Below are 20096 nucleotides of genomic sequence, written 5' to 3'. Positions count from 1 at the left end.
TGCTAGACTTCAATAATATTGCACTTTGAATATTAATCTGTTTTAGTATTCTTATGCAAATACCATTTTCATTCAATAAACTTTAAACAGGTGTAAATTTCTCTTTCAATATTTTAAAAATGAAATGTAAACATAGTCTCTAAGATGGTACTTTTCTTATTTGCTTTTTCAAGATATGATTGCGATGATTTAAAAAATTGCCTCTCCTGGAGGAAATAATTGTTATTGTTTTTAAAATATTGATGTCCTATTTAGGAACATGCACTAAATAAAAAAAACAACCCCACTGTAATCACAAAGAGTACTAGGCAATGACATGCAATGATACCCTTCCATACATTAGCATAATTTGTACTATAGTTGTATAGAGGACCCTGTTCAGGATTGCAACCCCCCTGTGCAAAGTGCTGTTCAGAGTACAAGAAGGCCCCCGCTCTCAAGGCCTTACAATTAATTAAAGGTAAAGAATTAATGTAATGTTGAGGCTCACTGTATGCATTTTTTGGAATGGTGGTTTTAGACAATTTCTCTCGCCACTATCCCGCAAGCCATAAATGTGAAGGTCCATGTAAAATAAAGAAGCAGTTGTAATAGATCAGGAAGGTGTTAGTATGTGACCAAAACTAGGCAGTTATACCTGTGCGGCCCACAGTGAATTATTGTGTAAACGTTCTTTTTCTTTAGTTATTTGGCACATTTTCTGAGCTTGTAAAAAGACTTCTGAAAATAAGAGTGTCTTGAATTGCTGTCTAAACACAAGAACAGATTCACTTCCGTATCCAGATAATGTAGATTTTGATATAGAAGAGAAATTCTCCTGGGATGGGAGTCTTCATATTGAGCTTCACTAAAGTAATTGCTCTGCTCAACAGTGAGTACACCAGGCTAGATTAACAGCCATTGTATATTTTGAAGTTAGCTTTTAGTTCATGGATAACAAATGCTGCATGACATTTTTAACTAATTGTCACTTCCATAACATATCCACTGAAGATATCCCCTAATGAATTGCTACCTATGTTAAAAAAAACTCACACTGCACAATCTGCATATGTCTCATTGCCTGGGTAAAGCAATTTCAGAAATGGAATGATTCTGTCACTGATAATCATTTCTGTCTATCCAGATTGTTATACTATGAATTACCCCTCCAGAAAGGGTGTCTAGAGCCTAAACCAAAAAAATCGTTCTTCATGTTACCTAAACACTTGTGTAAGGAGAAGCCTAGGTCTTTTTGTGACCCATTGACACTATTTGAGAATGTGGCACTTAATAACTTTGTTCTGTTGCTGCCCCCAAGGTGCGTCCCCCACTGGCTTCACTGTGAGCTTCCTAGGAGTGGCAGCAGAATTTACGTCATGAAAACTTTCTCACTCAGGGATGTGAAAATACCTCTGCCGCCCCGAGCAACATATGATTTGCCAGGGAAAGTGCTTGTGTGCACAGTGCTATGTTGGTGCGAGACGCTCTCCCACTGGCACAGCTGCCATCACTTGCTGATTGGGGTCTATTATGTCAAAGGTAGAGCACCCTGCTGTTGGATAATGTGGCAGCACAAGCACTCGTACGGCAGCACACGTACGTGGATACAGCTGTGCCTCTGTAAGCTTGTAAATGTAGACATTGAAACTGACCCCTTCCTCCCCCCGTAACTTTCATAGTTACTAAAGGAGGAATGACCAGAATGACTTGGGTAATCCTGTCTCTTCTACTTCCACCCCTCTGCCTTTTGTATGGCTACTTAAAGACACAGCACTGTTCTGTGGTAGAGAATATGTAAAAGCATATGAGCAAGAAATACATGTGCAAGTCTGCGGCACATCAGTAAGCGCTTCTTTGGAAGTTATAATCACGCCATGTGTTGAGTGGACAACAGAGACTGAAAGTAGGAGGATAGGAGCAAACCAAACCAAACCCTAGCAGTAAGAAATGTATGTTGAAAGAAATGTTTGGCTGACCAGAAGGGTTCCTGGAGAGATAAACAAACTCCTTAACCTTGTTTGAAACAGAGGATTACAACTGGCCTTGAAACAGGATAAAGAAATAACTCAGGATTCAGTCAAGAGCTGCCGTAAGCAACCAAACAGGGGAGTAGAGACTAAAAAGGCCTTCTCTTAGCTTGCTTCTCTAGCACTGGCTACCATCAGAGTTGGTCAGTGCATGAGGGAGAGCAGCCACTGAAGGGCTGCTACTGGACAGTGTGGGTGGAGACAAAGTTCCACTCTGACACCAGTCAGCATGGCGAGGGATGGTAAATGACACCATATTGGCGCAGATTCCTATGCCCTAGGAGCTAGGGAGGAAGCAGGCTCTGAACTGCGACTTTCTCAGTTACAATTCAGTTCATGGTCTGCACCTGGGACAGTGCACCTGTGGCCTGCCCTTTACTCGGGTCACTTATCACAGGCTCACTACTTCAAAGAAATAAAAACAAAGCAGATGTACAAATGGCCAATTTTCTTGAGAAAAGGTTGGCTCCAGGAAAACACCCTCATCAAAAAGAAGACCTGGTGTGTGGGTCATGCAGGTGCTTACAGCGGAAAGGGTTCTCTCAGCAAGCCAAGAGCGTCTGTGATTAAGTCCATGTAACGATGCATGAAACGATGACATGTGCTGTGAAAGCGGTTTCCCTTTCCCTCGCCCTGCCCTCCCCCGCCACCTCTCAGAAATGTAAAGCACATTCCAAGGCAGGCAGATGATAGTATGACACAAACTTACATCCAGTGAGGGCTCCGGCATGTCAGATGCTCCCTGGCCACCAGCCTGACCTTCTAAGGCGGAGGAGGGGTTAAAGGTCAGGTCACTGTGTGGATGGTTGCTAGAAGCGGCCTGTGGCGGCTGCCGGGACTGCTGGGTAGGAGGACCACTGTGATGTAATGGCTGCCCTGACTGGCTGCTGGGGTGAGGTACGTGCAAACCTTGCTGCATGGAACTATGGGATTGATCAGTGCTGCCAGGATGAGGGATCTGCGAAGGAGGAAAAAAGCAGGAAAAGAAAGTGAGGCCACAATGTACAATGCTCCTGGTGTCTGAAGAAAATGAAATTCCTCAACTGAATGTTAAAAACAAAACCAAAAAGCCATCAAAAAAGAGAATCCCATATCCCAGTATCAGAGGAAATGTTTGTCTCTTTCAAGGTTTTCTGCAAAGGGAGGAAGGGGGAGAGCACTGGATTTGTGCTATTTATTTGCTTCTTCATGATGGGTAAACAAAGCGTTAAAGGTGAGAAAAGATCAGGGTAGGAAAGTTTTGCTTATTTCTTTGCATTAATAATCCTTTTTTCCCAGGAAGGGTCTATGGATGACTGGAGAAACAGTAGGATGGTGACATCAAAGAAGCTAGTCAAGAGAAACCTGCTTAACTGAGAAGACAAGTGATAGTTTTTCAGACTATTTGTGTTAAGTAGGTAATATCAATAACATTCTATTCCATTATGGTTATTACTTAATTTAAAATACATGGCAGAAAACCTCTCTTTGTCAACGACCTCTGTCCTTCAATTAAAGGCTGAGAAAGATCCCAGTCTACCTTTAAGTCATCCAAGAAGCCCTCTTTCAAAATCCAAAAAGGTAAGGACTTGCCATTCCTGAAATTTTCTATGTGGAAGAAAATTCCAGGCCCCCAAATTAAGGAAATCTTCAAACAATGTTATTTGGGGGAGGATGGGGGGGGGGGGTAATTTCTGTTCCTCTACTCACATCATAAAGAAGCAATGAAAGGGCACAAACCTTATTTTCTCCCTTCCTTTCCATGCTACCTTTAATGTTGCAGTGTTCCTGGGAATTTGGTGCCATGAAAAAAATGGCATGAATGTTCATGGAACCAATGCGTTCACGGTAATTGGGTAGATGGATAAGCAAATGTGAACATTTTTTGAGGAATGCTACATATTGCCACAAAGTATAGCTGAAATAAAAGAGCAAACGCAAGCAACAACAACAGCATGAAAACAATCCAACACAAACCCACAAAAGCCAGCAAAATTCTGTCAGAGTTGACCCTTTCACTTCAAAGGGAACTGTCAGGTTATTAAGCTAGAACATTTAATTTTGGAAAGTAAATGGCATCGGGAACTTTATTATGAAAGCCTATGTTAATAGAAATATTTTACAGCAGTCAAAAATATACCTGAAACCAGTCATTTTTTATTGAAACATTTGTCTACATTTCTGTGTTTTAGATTTTCCAGTGGGTCTGACTCGCATTTACACTAGGATCCCTTTACAATACTCTGGCTATGTAAATGGGGTGGGAAGTGGGTGAAACTGTAACATAGATCCCTTTATACTTCCAGAACAGTCTACTGAGCCATAAACCTTGTCAACAGAAACACTCACACCTTTAATTACACTGGTATAGTTACAGTGGAGTGACCCATTCCAGTGTGGCCTTTGTCATGCCAGTATAGTTATTCCCGTACAGGAAGAGGTATAAGTTCTATACTAGTACAAAGCACCTTCATGCCAGTATAATTGTGTCCACAGTTAGGGTTCTATTGCTCTATTCATTTAATAAGAAAAAACATGCCCTTCACTGATGTAGCTATACTAGTATGGGCCTACTATAAATGAGTATCAAAGCTAATAAAATGCAAAAGAAATTGGACAGTGTCTAGCTATCAAATCAAATAAATGTACAGCAGAAGCAGGGAAATAGATTTTTTTAAATAATTCAATGTAGTGTTGTTAAAATGGGGAAAAAGAATTTTTAAAAATGTTCTCTTGGACTTATGCCATTTAAACCCTAAGCTACATGGGTATGAGAATGCTGGAAAAATTGCTAGCAATTTATAAAAAAATACATATATTTAAGCTAAGAGACATTCTTATGTTTGATAATAAGACACAAAGCAAAGCAAAGGAATATTTTAGGTAATATCTGTAAGAGTCTGTTTTGATGCCTGAGCTATTTGCTGGATGGACAATGATTGTTCATAACAACATCAAAGGATAGGGAATCCAAAAAAGTTCCCTTACAGACCATCTAACTCTACTTTGAGTGTTGTTTATAAGATGAACTTGTTCTCAAACATACATTTTGGGCTTTAAATCTCTCTTATTTAGTGGATTATTTACTCAAGACCATAAAACTCCATCAAAAATCAACTTGAGGAAGCTCATAAGGATTCAAAAGCTGGATGCAGCATTCCTAAACAACTCTCAGACATCTTTAATGTGTTCAAGTCCCTGTCCTCATATCATAAAAAAAGCAGGATGCACAGTTTAACAAAACTGCCTTTGTTTACAGCCTGGCATGCAAACCAAAAACTTCTCAGACCACAAACTTTTCTGAGTTTTTGTACTCCTTAAAATACAGATATACACAATCTACAAAATAGCAGTTTATCAGAGAAATAGAGATGCAAGCCCCTTCTCCAATTTAATGACACAAAACAGCACTGACAACATTTATAAGACTGACAGTAAGTGTTAGGAATCTTGCCATAAAGTGCACGTGCTTCGCTATTTTGAAAATGCTGGCCAAAAGCTAACATTCCTTTGAACTCAATGAAAAATTAATGATGGGGAAAGGATCAGTATGTAAATTTAGCACTCTATCTTTAAATATTACCAGTTACAGTGCTGCTGAATGTACGTTATGAATGAGGGTACCACCTTTATATGGAATTTTTCTAATTTGCCTTTAGGAGCCACAGGCTTGAAATTAGCCTGAAATCACCTTCCCCATAAAACTTACTTGCAACCTTGAAATGTTATGAAAATATATAATTATGAAGGAATTGTGCCTACTGTGTTGCAGTCCTCTTATATCCATATATAGCCTTATGCCCCACAGAACACTAAAACACTTTATAACCTAGAGGTTTATTTCTCTCCTCACAGCCACATGCTGGATGGGAGACCGGTTTTCTTGTTAGATAGGTGTAACACCGCTGTTGACAAATGATATTTCTAATGATTTAATTCACCATTATCAGAACCTGTCTATGTCTCACCACACTTTTTCTGCATTTCCTCACGGTTTATGAAGAAGGATCAACCTTTGCTAGTCTCCTTTCTTTGCAGGCTACTCCACACAGTCCATTAAGGGATTACTTGCAACTTCCTCTGCAATATCCGGCATTCATTGGTCAATCTTAGTTAGACATAGGACACTGGTCTAGATGAACCACTGGTATGGCAATTTTCTATTTCCATATTCTAAGTATATAGCAGAATAATAAACAAGCTATCTGTAAGGAGCTACTCAAAAACTGTTTTTATGTTAATATATCAATTATCATGCATGCATTACTTAGTTACTTTAAGGTACTGACAACCCGTTTAGGTGTGCGCTTTATGAGTGTGCAATGGAATGCAATTACTGAAAAGCGGTGGGTTTAAAACTTGCTATACTCAAGCCAAGATGTATTATTTTAAGTGATATTTTATAATACTCAAATAGCTCAATTAGAACCCTAACATAATCTCTTCTATGGGAAATATCTGAAGCCTTAAGGAAAGATTCTCAATCCAATCTGATTTCCTTATGCTATTCAGGCACTGCAAGAAAGATGGAAACTGGCCATAACAGGTCAGCCAAGAATCTCTGTCAAGTGCAGGAAGGATCAGCTGACATAGACCTGATGGAGCCAGCTTTAGTGCCATCTCCCCTCCACCAATATAGAGTACATGTCCTGGTAGGTAGGAAGCAAAGCTAAGCTAAGCTCTGATCCATCAATTACCAATTCGTATGAGTAACTACCTCACAAACTGGCCCACAGAATCAAGGGGCTGTGAACTGCTCCAAACTTGCCCCTTCAGTCTCATGCACTCAGTGAAGCCCAGAGACTGGAGAGAATTTTGCCCTTCCTCTTGGCTTACAGAAGGCGACACAGCTCCTTAAGCTCTGCACTCTAATTTCAAGCCACTTGCTTTCTGAATCTTCTGTCACTTGTTATGCAAAATGTCACGGAACCCATCAGAGCAGTGGCACTGCTCAACTCTGATGAAGTCCATCTGCACTGGCTGGCTTAGGACTCTTGTTTGAAGTGTTTCCTAGCTGGAGGCAAAGCAGAAGTCCCTATAGCCTTTATACAAACCGACAGTTGCTCTGCATGGATAGTTCGTGCTGGTAGCAAATCCTCACTATATTTTAGGGCTATTCAGTTGGCTCTGCTACAGATAGTCTGGATGGTTCAACAAGCACGTTTCCCAAGGCTTATATTGTATGCCTTGCACCATTGCTTATTAACCTACACTTCACAAAATTGCTATGGCTTCTGGATTTGTCCTCTGCAGCCAGCCTTCTGTTCACTGGGGCTCTTGGACTCATCCTACCATCTTCCTAATTCCCCACCACTCTCTTTCAGAAAAACCTGCAGCCACCTAAAAGAGACACTGAATAAATACTCGTGTCCTAAGCTCATGCCATTACATGTCCATGTGGCACACTGTAAATGTGCTTTGCGATACTCATTAAAACCACAGCACATCTGACATATCAAGTTGTGCATTCTTCCTATCCATGTAACACAGTGCCAGACAATAGACAGGCCTACCTTGATACTTAAACACAAAGGGGGATATATATACACGCACATTAACATTTTACTGCAGTAGTTAAACAGATGATGAGCCAAGCCTAAAAGCTAAGTGTCGCTGATAGGTTTTGTGTTGCCACTGTTGCTACAGAACTGTATTTTCCAGATAAAAATTTCTGCACATGAAATAGTCACAATCCAGTGTTCGGAAATAAACAAGCTCTATCCCCAACCTGTGGTCTCGTGTCTTCATCTGAGATCTGACCATCCTCTGGTTTTTTTCCTCACTTCAACAACTGATATCCTTTCAGAAGACAGTTAGCATCTACCCTTGAAATCCACAGGTCTACCTCTCCTCATCCAAGCTTCTGTCCTGTGTCCTACCAGAACAAGTTTCCGATTGTTTAACCCCACCCCTCAGTGTGCCTTGGACAGATTTCAGTGTCAGAATGTTGAGATGCAAAATTCTGTCACAACGGCCGACAAGGTGGCACTTGTACTTTGAAGCTAGTCTCAAGCTCATCATGTTTTCATGGATTCTCTGTTGGGGATAAGTATTTACAGACCCTGCTGGCCCAGGGAATGAAATCAAAGTTTTCCACGTGTCACAAACCACTGCGACTACCCTGCTTGGACCAGGTTCCTTCTTTCACAGAGACAAGCTTAATGACAACTCAAAAATATCAGAATTGCTGCTTCGCAGGCCCTAAACCGGACACTAAATTAAATGTGGCACTTCGGATTTTACTAGGACTTATCTATTTTAAAAATTGACATGGGGGAATCCACTAAGACCTAAGAAGAGTTCACAATCCCATCTGGATTATTCTAATGCGGCAACATCCCCGACTGCGTAAGGCAAAAACCAGACAGCTCTGGAGTAAGGTTACTTACTGATTCTTGCATGGGGTGACTGAGGGGCTTGTCAAGAGCTGCCATGCTGCTGGGCATATCTGGAGGGTGAGACAGCTGAGGCCCGTGCATGAAGTCATTCATTGAAGTTCCACCGGGATTCCCGTGAGGGAAATCGAAATTGCCATGACCTTGGTAACTGTTGCCTAAAAAAAGCCAAAAAAGAGTTACCATGAAAGAGACTCTCAGCTTTCTGACACTGCTCCCCTGGCAGTGGAATTCACAGAGCTGCAAGGCAGTGATTTGGACTCTTACTCTGGAATTGTGTTCTGTGTACTAGGGCAAAGTAGAGGTAGAGAAAAAACCAAACAAACCAGTCTCTTCTATGTCATCTTCCACAGAAAGGTCACCATTCACCAATTGACACCACATAGCTCCTATTCTATGAATTAAGGGGAAACTGGAGCAGTTCAGATACATTCATGTAGCAACTTGGCAAATGCTGGTATTTTAATTGGCAACCACTTCAACGTAGCACAATCATTTAAGAACGGAGACAACCAATACTCAGTAGCGAAGACATAAAATCCTGGAGGACAGCCCACTTCTGGGGACAGGAGTTCAAATTTAACTGACATCCTACATCCAAAAGTATTTGGGGTTCTTTATTCCTAAAAATCAACCCTATACAGGGTAACCACTCCAGGTATGATGCAGTTTTGATTACTGTCTATCTAGGATTACAGGCTTGCTGTAGTTCATTGGGTGGCTTTTTGGCAGAACTGCATAAAAAAGTGACTGCAGCGCTTCCTCACAGCTGGCATCTACTTTGCTGCCCCATTTTCAGAGCAAACATATAGCTTCCTGTAAGAGTAATACAGAAGAGGCCTCAATGCTTTGGCTCAAGTCTGTACTATCATGTTCCTTGTTTTCACAAAACATAATAAAATGCACTCGATCATTTGGAAAATGGAACATAAACAATCCAACTCTTTTAGGCATTTATTCTTTTAATTTGCAGTGTTACAATCTGACTGCAGCCAACATTTTAAAACACAAAGTGTGCATTCTGAATGGAAGATTAACAAGTTTTCAAAACTAAACCGAGGTTGGTTTGATTTGATGCTTCCTGAAAGCAAAAAAGTTCCAGGGTGGGAGGGGGTTCAAAATAAATACTTTGGTTTTAGCCCTCTCACAACTGATTTTAAGTGAATTGAGAGCTGGTGAGGGATGGGAAATGGCTAGATTAAGAGACTACAATTCTCTATTTGTCTTCAGATAAAGTACTGTCTGGTCAGGACTAGTGTGGTTTTGCTCCATACCGTTCTAGCCAGCATGCTCCAACTCTCTTCCTAACTGACTCTACCGATGTGCGGATAATTCACCCTCCATATCCTTTTTCATCCTGGCTGTCTCTGTTAAAGCTTCCTAGTGGACTGCCAACTCTGGTGGTTTACTTGATATAAACGGTAGAAACCTAGGGCTACCAAGCTATTTCATATAAGCCTCTGAATAGGATCATATTGAGCTCTGAAATAATACAACGGCTTTGGCACTTGCTTGCAGTTTGTCAGCTGAAGTAGATCAGCTTTAAATTTTCAAGTCAAGCAGGTAGCTTGACAAACTGAACTATCTGCATTGTTTGCTTTTCTGCACAGCTCATTTTAAGCAGAAGTTTAATCCCAGAGGAATAGAAGTCATTAGCCATGTAAGAGTATTGCTCAAAGAAGTAGAGACTTTGATCTATCATGTAAATGCTGTAGAGCCTGGCTAATTCCCACTTTGCTAATCTGCAAACCGGGTAAGTTTTACGGTGCATAGCTGGCCTCACCCCACTTCTCAGGAAAGATTTAGTAGGAAGGAGCAGGAGCGAGGTCTCATCGTATCGACATATTGCAATAAATAACTAAAACTAAACTATGAACATCACAGTATTTACTATTACTACAACATTGTCCTTCTACAGTGTCTTTCACCAGAGGACATTAACTGCTTTTAAGCACTGAGCTTCACTGCATGGAGATGTGTAATGAGTAGAAAAGAGGTAACTTGTCCCAGGCTGTGAGTGGGAAGAGCAGGTAGCGAAACCCAAATTGAGTGAGTCCTACTCTCATGCTCTGACTGTGTACCCTCCCTACTGAGCGAGTGAAACACATTTTGGGATGCAGAACCCATGATATTGTTACGTTTGTTCACTTATTTAATCATTCAAAAAACTGGATAATCTGTTGTTGGTCTCACAATCATTGGAGAAAATTAACCACATTATGTATGTAATATTATGTATAGGTCATATATATTTCTCCCCAAAATGACTGTAAGAAGCACATCCAGGGTAAAGACGTTTTCTGAGACTAGTGAGAGATGTACTGAGAGTCATATCATATCACTGCAAAGATGACTGTCTGTAGTTTGACAACAGTCTCTTGAGAATTTGAGCTACAACCTGTCACTCTAATCTAGTCACTCTCAATATAGCAGAACAGATACCTCCAACAGCCTGCATTTAGTTCAGTGTTTCCCAACCTTAGGACATAGTAGTGGTCGAGAAATGTGCACGACTCCAACTCTAACTTCTAATGCAAAAACACTTCTGGGCGTCTCAACAAAGCTGTGGATGGTTCTTTAAAAGTTGCCCGCCTTCTGTCCCTGCACCCACAGTGGCCCTGAATGAAAGCTGGGCAATGGAGAAGCTTACATGTACAGGACTGCAGGCTCAGACGGCAGCCCACTGGCCCAAGCTTCTCCATGGTTATCACCCTCAGCAGTATGTGGCCTTCTGTAGAGTGGGAACAGGGAAAGGAAGTCACCAAAGGGAGGGATGGAGGAAATGGACAGAAAGCAAGATGAAGGGAACTGTGTTGGGGAATGAGACAAGTAGACATGGGAGCCTTCGCTGCCCATCCGTTGTAGGGGGAAATAGAGGCGCTTTATCATAAAATGGGTGAGAGTAACGGGTTTACTTCATTACAGATTTTTGCCTAAATAAATTCTAAAGGGGAAGGGCTGCTTTAGAGTTTCATATCAGTGGCTGTATATTTTCTTACTTGTTCAAACGATCTTCCATGCAAGGGCTTTCACAGATGACACTGCTACACACGTGGCTCACAAAAGCTGACTGAATCGCTAAACAATGTTTGGGATATGTTTGCTTTGCTCTTGAAACAATAAAACCAACCTTGGTTACCATACTCAGTGGAGTTATTGCCCCCGGGTGGAGGTGGAAGGGATGGGTAAGGTGATGGGCCGGGACCCAGTGCTGCAATCATCTCCATCACATTTGGCATGATCATTTGGCTGGGGCTCATGGTTTTAAACCTCTTGGAAGGAATACCATCTGGATCATCTTTGATGTGAATGTCTGACTTTATAGGGACTGGCCGCCAACTGCACGTTGGGTCGATGGTAACTTCTTCAAACTCAGAGCTGTAAGACAAGAACAATTTTGTAAGACAAGAACAACAAGGATCACTGGTTTTTGCTTTGCTATCCGTTCTCCTGAACTTCCCAAGAAAAACTGCGTTTGTAAGTGGTGGTTTCCATTTGCCACAAGGACAATACAATCTCAAAGTGTTTCCTTTGCCAAGAGGGTGTAAGCAGCACTCTGAACAGGTGACAGTTTGAAAAATTTACTCCTTCCTTTTGTCCAGAGGGGGGTTCAGCAGGACTGCAGCAATGCAAACATCTCTGTATGGTCCATGAAAATGCCACTAATGTGGATTAGGAGTGAGAAAATAGCTCACTCCTCATGTCATCTTTTGCCTCTCTGAGGAGTCAACTATTAATAGTGCCAATTTGGAGCCAACTCCCTTAGCAACTGAACTGAGACCAAGTCACTTAATCTAAGCTACCAAAGAACCATTTGATATATAATGAATTTCAATTACTACCAACCTGTCCTGGATTGAACAGGTGACAAGCTTCATAATCAGTAGCCCAAGCCCTTGCAACTTCCAGAACTAATACCTGTGAACAGCTCTAATCATTACACACAACTGGGGAAAGTCTTTTCAAAACAAGCAGAGAACTGGTGTTGCTGGTCAAAAAGCAAACCTGAAATAAACAGAGTTCACTTACTTTTGTATAGCATTCAGAATACCCCACATATACTGGTCAACCTCCAAACCTTCCAGTAGAGCAGTTTTACTAGAAAGGAAGAAACCCAGATTGTAATAGCTGTAGTATGTATATAGAGAAGAAGGCTGGTTTAGGGAGGAAGTCACCAGTTCCTGGCTGCGCGATACAGTTTCCTCATGATCTTGGGATTTTGTAACCAGCCCATCACCAGGGTAAAACATTACAAACTACATGGCAGAGCATTTCTGTTTCAAGCTCAGTGTAGATTTCCCCTATTGATTCCCACCGCTAAAATGTGGCCAAGCCCGTATTGTGGGTGTACTGAATGTGAGCACCCTTTACTCTTCTGAAGTTCAGTAATTTGTGAATTACAACAGAGAAGAACAGAGATGCAATCTCAGAACAGACCAGAAGTCCTTCTACTCTAGTATCTTGTCTCTGATTGTGGCTTACACTGAATAATCCAGAGGGAGGCAATGCAATGCAATTCCCCAATGCCGTTTAGTAGTTTCTTCCTGAATGGAGTTGGAGTTCATGCTGTGATGCATAGGGAAGGACAGCCTTAGTAACTATTATTCTAGCTGAAATAACCCTGCAGGTGCCAGCAAGCCTATCAATATAAAGGTTTGAACGTCTTTTGAATCTTGCACAAATCTTTGCCTCATTAATATCCTGAATCAGTGACCCCCAGGTTATAAATTGCAGAAGAAAGTATTTTCTTGCATTCATTTGAATTTTGTTGCCTTTTAAATATCATGGCGTGTCCCATATTACTGTAACACGGAACAAGAAAAACCACACATTCTTAATGGCATTGTCCGTTCTTCCCCACAATTTTTAACACATCTCTCCCCTAACACTTCTTATTGTTCATTTTGGAAGAGAACTTGGGACAAATGCCATGCAACCTGCACCTGACATAGCATGTTTCACTTACTTGCATACAGGACACCTCCAGGTTCCTCGTTCACAGTTCAGTTGCAAGTAAGATTCCAGATCAAAGCACTGCAAGTCAGACACACATGTTAGCTGAGCCATCTGCACAAATATAAAACTGCAGAGAGTGATAAGAGAAGACTGCAAGCACGGAGATACAAGTCTGCTGAAGAGAGGAGGTGGAAAATATCCTTTCCCAGCCTGCATACAGGCATGTAATATTTTCCAACATTTCCCCCTTGATAAGAAAATGAAGACAAAGAAGGGGGATTTTTTTTTTTTGCATATTGATTGGCAAGAGGAATTGGTCAAAACAAGCAGATACATTATGTTAATTATTTACATTTGCAAAATGCTAAAACCTAGTGCAGACCCATATGTTTTAGTCACCCCTGACATGCCTTAAAACTACATCACAAATACTCCCTTCAATGCAGCAGTACATTTCAAAAGGACATGCAACCAATAAAACTGGGAAAATTAAAACTCAATCCTTGACGGATCCTTCCAATAATCCCTCCTCCCATTTTCAAGTGTTGGGAATGAAGGTGAGCCCAACCAACAGAGACTGGGGACATGAAGCATTTTGGGTCAAATCTGTAGGGCCTTATTCTTTAGCTGATGTCCTGAGTCTTTACTCAGGTGAGCTGCTACTGACTTCACTGACAGTTTATCTCAGTAATGACTCAGGCTCTGATCCTACAAATACACAGGTGAATAGTTCCACTGAGTTCAGTGGGATTAGGGATGTGTTTTTAGGACCGAGTCTTAATAGCAACCTGAGGATCTGACCAATGATGGTGTTATCCACAATAAAAAGTATGTGATTTTGCAATCAGATAAGAGGAATTAACACTTCCATCATCAATTGAATTTAGTATTTATTTAAGAAACAGTCACATCCTTTGGCTGAAATTAGACATATTTAAAACATGACCTTGAACCACAAAAGCTGTACGACAGAGAAATTCACCATATCTCCCACCCACAGAAACCAATCAAAAGACACTGTGAGGCACAGCAGAGGGGCAAGTGTCACGACGTTAAAATGCACTCACTTGCACATGCTTGCAATCATGGCCTCTCGCTGGGAGCTGGATTCGCCGGAATGTGATTGGACATTTCAGAGACACTTTAATAGCTGTCTGCTCCACTCCATCCTCGCCATTTAGTGTTGCATTGCCAGAGGAGGCTGCCACGCTGCTGAAGTTCCTCTTGACTATTTAGGAAGACAGAATATGTATGTGAGAGAAGCCACACGTGCACTCTGGCTTTTAATGTAGCTGCTTGAAGTCTGGTTGTATGAACAATATTTCTCTCTGTATGCAGATTTAATGGCTGCTTTAGCCATCTAAGGCTATGTCTAGACTGAAGGCTTCTTCCGGAAGAAGCTTTTCCAGAAGATATCTTCTCAAAAAGCTTCTTCCGAAAGAGAGCGTCCATAATGCCAATGCTCATCGAAAAAGCGATCTGCTTTTTCGACAGACAGAGTCCACACTGAACGGACGCACTCTCACATTTAAGCTGTGATTACTATGGGCGGAGTGGCCACCAGGGCATCCGTGCTTTTTCCTCTGCCCTCTTCTATCGAAAGAACTCCCTTTCCCTATCCTCACACACCTTTTTCCGAAAGAGCACTTTTGGAAAAGGCGTTCTTCCTCGTAGAAAGAGGCTTATCAATGTTGGAAAAACTCCTCTGTTCTTTTGATTTTTTTTCAAAAGAACATGATTGCAGTGTGGATGTGAGATTTTTTTCAGAAAAACAGCCATTTTCCCAAAAAAACTGTAGTGTAGACATACCCTCAGTGTGTTTTCATATGATTTTGGAAAGTTCCCCTGCCACTCTCATGCGATGGCACAGAGTCCTATATACTTAAGCAAGTGATTATGTGTACAACTGAATCTGAGCATAGATAGGATAAAAATCAAATTTAGAGAAACCATCACATACTGAAAAGTTATAGGGCCAGGTGCTTAGTTCCAGCGTGTGTCCAATCTGTGCTGCAAAGCAGATGGAAAGCACCCCTAAATGGACAACTAGGGATTCTTCCACCTTGAGAGGATCTGGTATGTCTATACTACCAAGTTTGGTCAACTTTATGACAACATCCAAAAATTGCCAGAAGGTGTCACACTTGCTCCCTCTGTCAACATATCATGTCCACACTGGGGGCACCATTATCAACAGTGTGAGCAATGCACTGTGGGTATGAAGCCCACAGTCTAGTGTTGTGGGAAGGAAGAGCTGATCCTGCACTTCTTGGGATTCCTCCTCCATTCTCCCACAGTCTCTTCAGCTGCCCAGGAGTGGCACCATGAGTAACTCAGTGAGCTCTCTGTGCTGGGGAATGTCAAAGCAGCACAGCAGCCTGCCCCACTCCTTCTGCAGCACCCGTCTGCCTGCCACTATATTCCTAGTGCAGGGAACAAAAAGGAGCAGTACAATGATTTGCTCTTTCTTCCCCAAATAGTTGTTAGTTACTTCAGGAGTTTTGAAAGGGAAGGGGTGCTTGCCTGCAGGGCAGCAGAGATCACAAAACACTGAGTACAGCCATCATGGCAGGCACTGTGGGATACTGGGAGAAGCCAATTCTGTCAACATAACAAACAGCAGAGTCTACATAAAAGGAGGGAAAAAGAAAAAAAAGTCTCTTGCAGGGTTGGAAGTTTTTTGTCTCCAAAACAGGGTGATTTTCCCAACAAAAGTGCCCTTGTACCGTGTATGCTGTCACTCGTTTGTCGCCAAAAGGCGGGTTTTGATTAAAAAACTTTGTAGCGTAGACAAAGCCTGAGCGATGAAAAGCTCACATGGCGAGCAGCTGAGGATTCCCCCAGCATGACAGAGTTCTTGGGCTGACATCACTCTTTGCTCTGCCCCGTCCCTGCTTCTGAACTGGAGTATACCAGGGAGGTAGCCCAATAGTATGATGCTCTGGCAAGCCCAGCCACAAGTTATTAAAAGTTTCATTAGGTTAGTAAAAATGGTATCGAAATAAATAAGGCATTCTAATTGGAGAAGGTCCAGAGAAGAGCAACAAAAATGATTCAAGGCCTAGTAAAACATGAGCTATGAGGGATGGCTGAAAGAATTGGGCTTGTTTAGTTTAGAAAAGAGAAGACGGAGAGGGGACATGATAGCAGTTTTCAAGTATCTAAAAGGGATACTTACAAGGAGGAGGGAGAATTGTTCTCCTTGGCCTCTGATGATAGGACACGAAGCAATGGGCTTAAATTGCAGCAAGGGATGTTTAGGTTGGACGTTAGGAAAAACTTCCTAAGTGTCAGGGTGGTTAAACACTGGAATACATTGTTGAAGGAGGTTGTGGAATCTCCATTATTGGAGATATTTAAGAGCAGTTTGTATAGACATCTCTCACGGTGCTTGGTCCTGCTGTGAGGATAGGGAACTGGACTTTATAATCTCTCGAGGTCCCTTCCTGTTCTAGTATTCTATGATTCTGGAGAGTCTTAGAATCCTGTATCAGCTTGTAACACGGTCATTGTTTGCAGTATTTTATACCCGGGTTGGTCTCGAGATGTTAGAAAGACAATGTGAGTGAGGTAATATCCTTTATTGGAACAACTTCTACTGGTGAGAGACAAGCTTTCGAGCTTACACAGAGCTCTTCTGAGGCTGTGAGCGTGAGGCAGAGAGGGAGGAGGCTGTCGGATTTTAATCCTGTTCTACATTTTCTTATAAAATAAAACTTAGTTCCTGCTGGTTTGTCTGAGGGGTTGTGGTCTGAGGCAGGCTTGTTGATGGGGGTGGGGAGGGGCAAGAGGGAAAATGCATCAGAGCCCAGAGATTCAAAAGATGTAGCAGCAGCGGCCGGAGCCCTGGACCCTTAAAATTGCTGCCGGAAAAGTGCAGCGCCCCCAGGTGGCACTGACAGAGGCAGTATGGTCCAGGCAGAGTTGAGTGCCCTTCCACCCAAAGCCCCTTCAATGAACGTGGTGCCAGGTCCCCCCTTCTTTGTTCAGGGGCCTGGAGAGTCTGTTGGCTTGCCAGGTGTGGGGTGACTACCCACTGCCACACAACAGACCATGCTGAGGAACCCTCATGCCTAGGCTTGCAAAACTATTTAAAATGCTCCAAGGCAGACTTGCCCTACCTTAAACAACTCCACACTCGCACGGTGAATAGGAGGGGGTTACATTATTTTAGCTGAAGAAGAGCTCAGGATGGCTCGAAAGCTCACCTCTTTCACTGACAGAAGCTGGTCCAATAAAGTATAATCCCTCACCCACCTGGTCTCTGTAATACATTCACACACACACACACACACACACAACTCACTCTTAGTGATACAATGTTCCGCTGGGAGGAGACGTTTCTTCAGCAGGCCCTGAAGCACAGAACGAACCGATGGCCGGTGCACTAACTGCAACACGAACAAGTGTGACTGCAAGAAAAATCACAGCGTTACCAACAGAACCAAACCTGTTAGGTTGCTACAGACCACTGGGTGGAGCAGAGATCTGCCCTTGGATGCATGTATGCAGCTCTGCATTGAGCCTAGTGGGAACCCTGCACATCTGAATGAACATACTTCCTTGAAGGAGATTTTGAAGCACGATCTAGGATTGCGGAACACCTATCACCTGGCTACATTGCTGTTAAGAAAAGGAAACATTCATCTCACCATTTTCCCTGTTAAAGTCCACAATGTGATGCTATAAACCGTTATTTCTGGGTTTTGTCACTGTGAGGTCTGGATTTTCTACCACTGCTCTACCGTCCACTCACCCTGCACTCAGACTGACTGAGAGCTCTCCTCCCAGCCATTCAATAAGGGATCCCTCATACACCATGGGGCACGAGACAAGGAACGTGGTACTGAGCAGGGCAGAAGAAGTCTGAAGTAAAACACTAGGCACTAGGCACAAACTGTCCTACTTTGACCCTAGGAAAGCTGTCCCTAGACTCTGTGCCCTTGCCAGCGGCAAGGAAATGGCAGCAAGCCCAGAGTATGATGTGTGCAGCCCCCTCCATTAAAAACACAATCTATGCTAAGTGAGAACTACCAGTGGGAGGCGAGTTGCATGGCTCAGTGGATTAAGTAATAGGATATGAGCCTTTCTCCGTTATCTCGCTCGTTTAAACCCTGCCCAGAGTCATGGTGGCTCTGTAGGAAATACAATTTTGGCCTCACTCCAATTCCTAGTGGACAAGTGTCCACAGCAAGAAAACCATCCGCCATCACACTATGCCCCCTGCAGTCAGAACTGTTAAGACAGGCAAGCACCGAATGGGCAGAGATCTGACCCTTCGAGGGAGAGTCCTTCCAGACACACTGGCAGGGCCGCTTTAAATCGCCGCTGGAACTTTGCAAAGCCCCAAGTGGAGCTTGGAGGGGGGGAAGGGGGGAAGGAAGGGGAGGTAGGAAGAAGGTCTAGGTGGCGCTGAGGGCCTTTCCACTCAAAGCCCAAGGCCCTTCTGCGAACATAGAGCCAGGCCCCCCTCCCTTGTCCAGGGGCCTGGCAAGTCTGTGAGCTTGCCTGGTGTGAGGTGAGCACTCACAAGAGCCCCAGTTATACAGCAAAATATGACGAGGTCTTTAGCACTATCACTGTGGCCCTGTCATGTCCCTAGTGCTACTCCTCCCTGCTCCCAACAATGGGAGGAAAATCCAAGTGAGGGAGGAAAGAACTATGTGTTTCTATGCTGTTCCTTCCTATACCACAGACCCTCGGAGTCAGCAGCAGCAGCAAGCCCCATGTACTTACACAACAACATGCTGTGACTGTAATTTGAATTGTGTTTCTTCCCGGCTGACAGACGTGCTTCAGGTGCAGAGGTTTATGAGACGTCTTGTTGTCGCCACGTTCAATGGTAAGTGGAGTTGCATTAACGCTGACCTGAACTGATGCTGGCCAATTTGTGTTCATTTGTCTGTCTTCGTGGTGGTAGCACTTGAACTGTAGCTCCAAGTCAGACCTGTTGCGCAAGGCACAAACCCATCTTAAAGTCTGTTTTCACAATAGTAAAGGAAGTAAAGGTGTTTGGATGCTAGAAATTCTATGCCATCCTACTCCCTTCACTTTAGCTCTGCTTTGCTCAATTCCCCACCCCCCGTAATACCTTACAAATAATAAATGCATAAATTATCCTCCCCATAAAAGCCATTAACAGAAACAAGACAGGATGGATCACACATCTGAAATTTGAGAGAATAATAATAATGATAATACTTTACACTTGTACATGACTTTTCATGTGAAGATCTCAAAGTGCTTTACAATGGTGGGCTGTAAGTCGGTGGAATGACTCAGTAGAAAGAAAAAAAACTGTAGTCAGGTAGCTCTTTCCTCAAGCGTTAAGAATTTATAACAAGAAAATAAAGCAAGTTAACACATTCAGAGAGTAAGCAGAAGAATTCACCCCGCTGGGGATCATCTCAATTGCAGAATCCTTGCCAACCTACCTAAAAGCACAAGGTCCTTTCTATGTCCAAAGCAACCATTGGTGATCTAGCAAGCTGAGCTGAAGTTAACCCTTAAGTAACTGAGGATATATCTAGACTACAGCAGCTACAGTGACAGTTAGAGGGTTGCAATAATGTCATACCAATACTGATGGAACTTGTTTTCATAATCCTCCTCTCTGAGTGGCGGCAGCTAGGTCGACGGTTTTTTTCAATCAACCTAGCTGCATCTACTGTGGGGGTTATGTTGACCTAGCCATGTTGCACAGAGCACAACACATTTTTCACAGCGCTGAATGATGTATCTAGGTGAACCTAAATTT

General features: G+C 42.7%; 1 protein-coding gene and 1 long non-coding RNA gene across 25 annotated transcripts in view; one reads left to right on the top strand and one right to left on the bottom strand.

The window, feature by feature from the left end:
• ZMIZ1 (zinc finger MIZ-type containing 1) overlaps positions 1-20096 on the bottom strand; it is a 510613-nt gene that overhangs the window by 5239 nt on the left and 485278 nt on the right. For 20 of the 24 annotated variants that reach the window (XM_075934736.1, XM_075934735.1, XM_075934734.1 and 17 more), the window contains 9 exons: positions 19076-19286; positions 17646-17751; positions 14407-14567; positions 13350-13417; positions 12413-12481; positions 11514-11761; positions 11034-11114; positions 8378-8541; positions 2719-2967 (listed from right to left, as the gene is read on the bottom strand). In XM_075934736.1, the coding sequence (XP_075790851.1) occupies positions 2719-2967; positions 8378-8541; positions 11034-11114; positions 11514-11761; positions 12413-12481; positions 13350-13417; positions 14407-14567; positions 17646-17751; positions 19076-19286 (1357 nt within the window). The remainder of the gene's footprint in view (positions 1-2718; positions 2968-8377; positions 8542-11033; positions 11115-11513; positions 11762-12412; positions 12482-13349; positions 13418-14406; positions 14568-17645; positions 17752-19075; positions 19287-20096) is intronic. The other 4 variants (XM_075934752.1, XM_075934753.1, XM_075934757.1 and 1 more) reach the window with 2 other exon arrangements.
• Positions 1-20096, top strand: part of LOC112544318 (uncharacterized) — a 119552-nt gene that overhangs the window by 26123 nt on the left and 73333 nt on the right. The window lies entirely within an intron of this gene.

The sequence above is a fragment of the Pelodiscus sinensis genome, chromosome 8 (genome assembly GCF_049634645.1).
Source record: "Pelodiscus sinensis isolate JC-2024 chromosome 8, ASM4963464v1, whole genome shotgun sequence".
NCBI lineage: Eukaryota > Metazoa > Chordata > Testudines > Trionychidae > Pelodiscus > Pelodiscus sinensis.
This window is presented reverse-complemented; position numbering and strand designations above follow the sequence as displayed.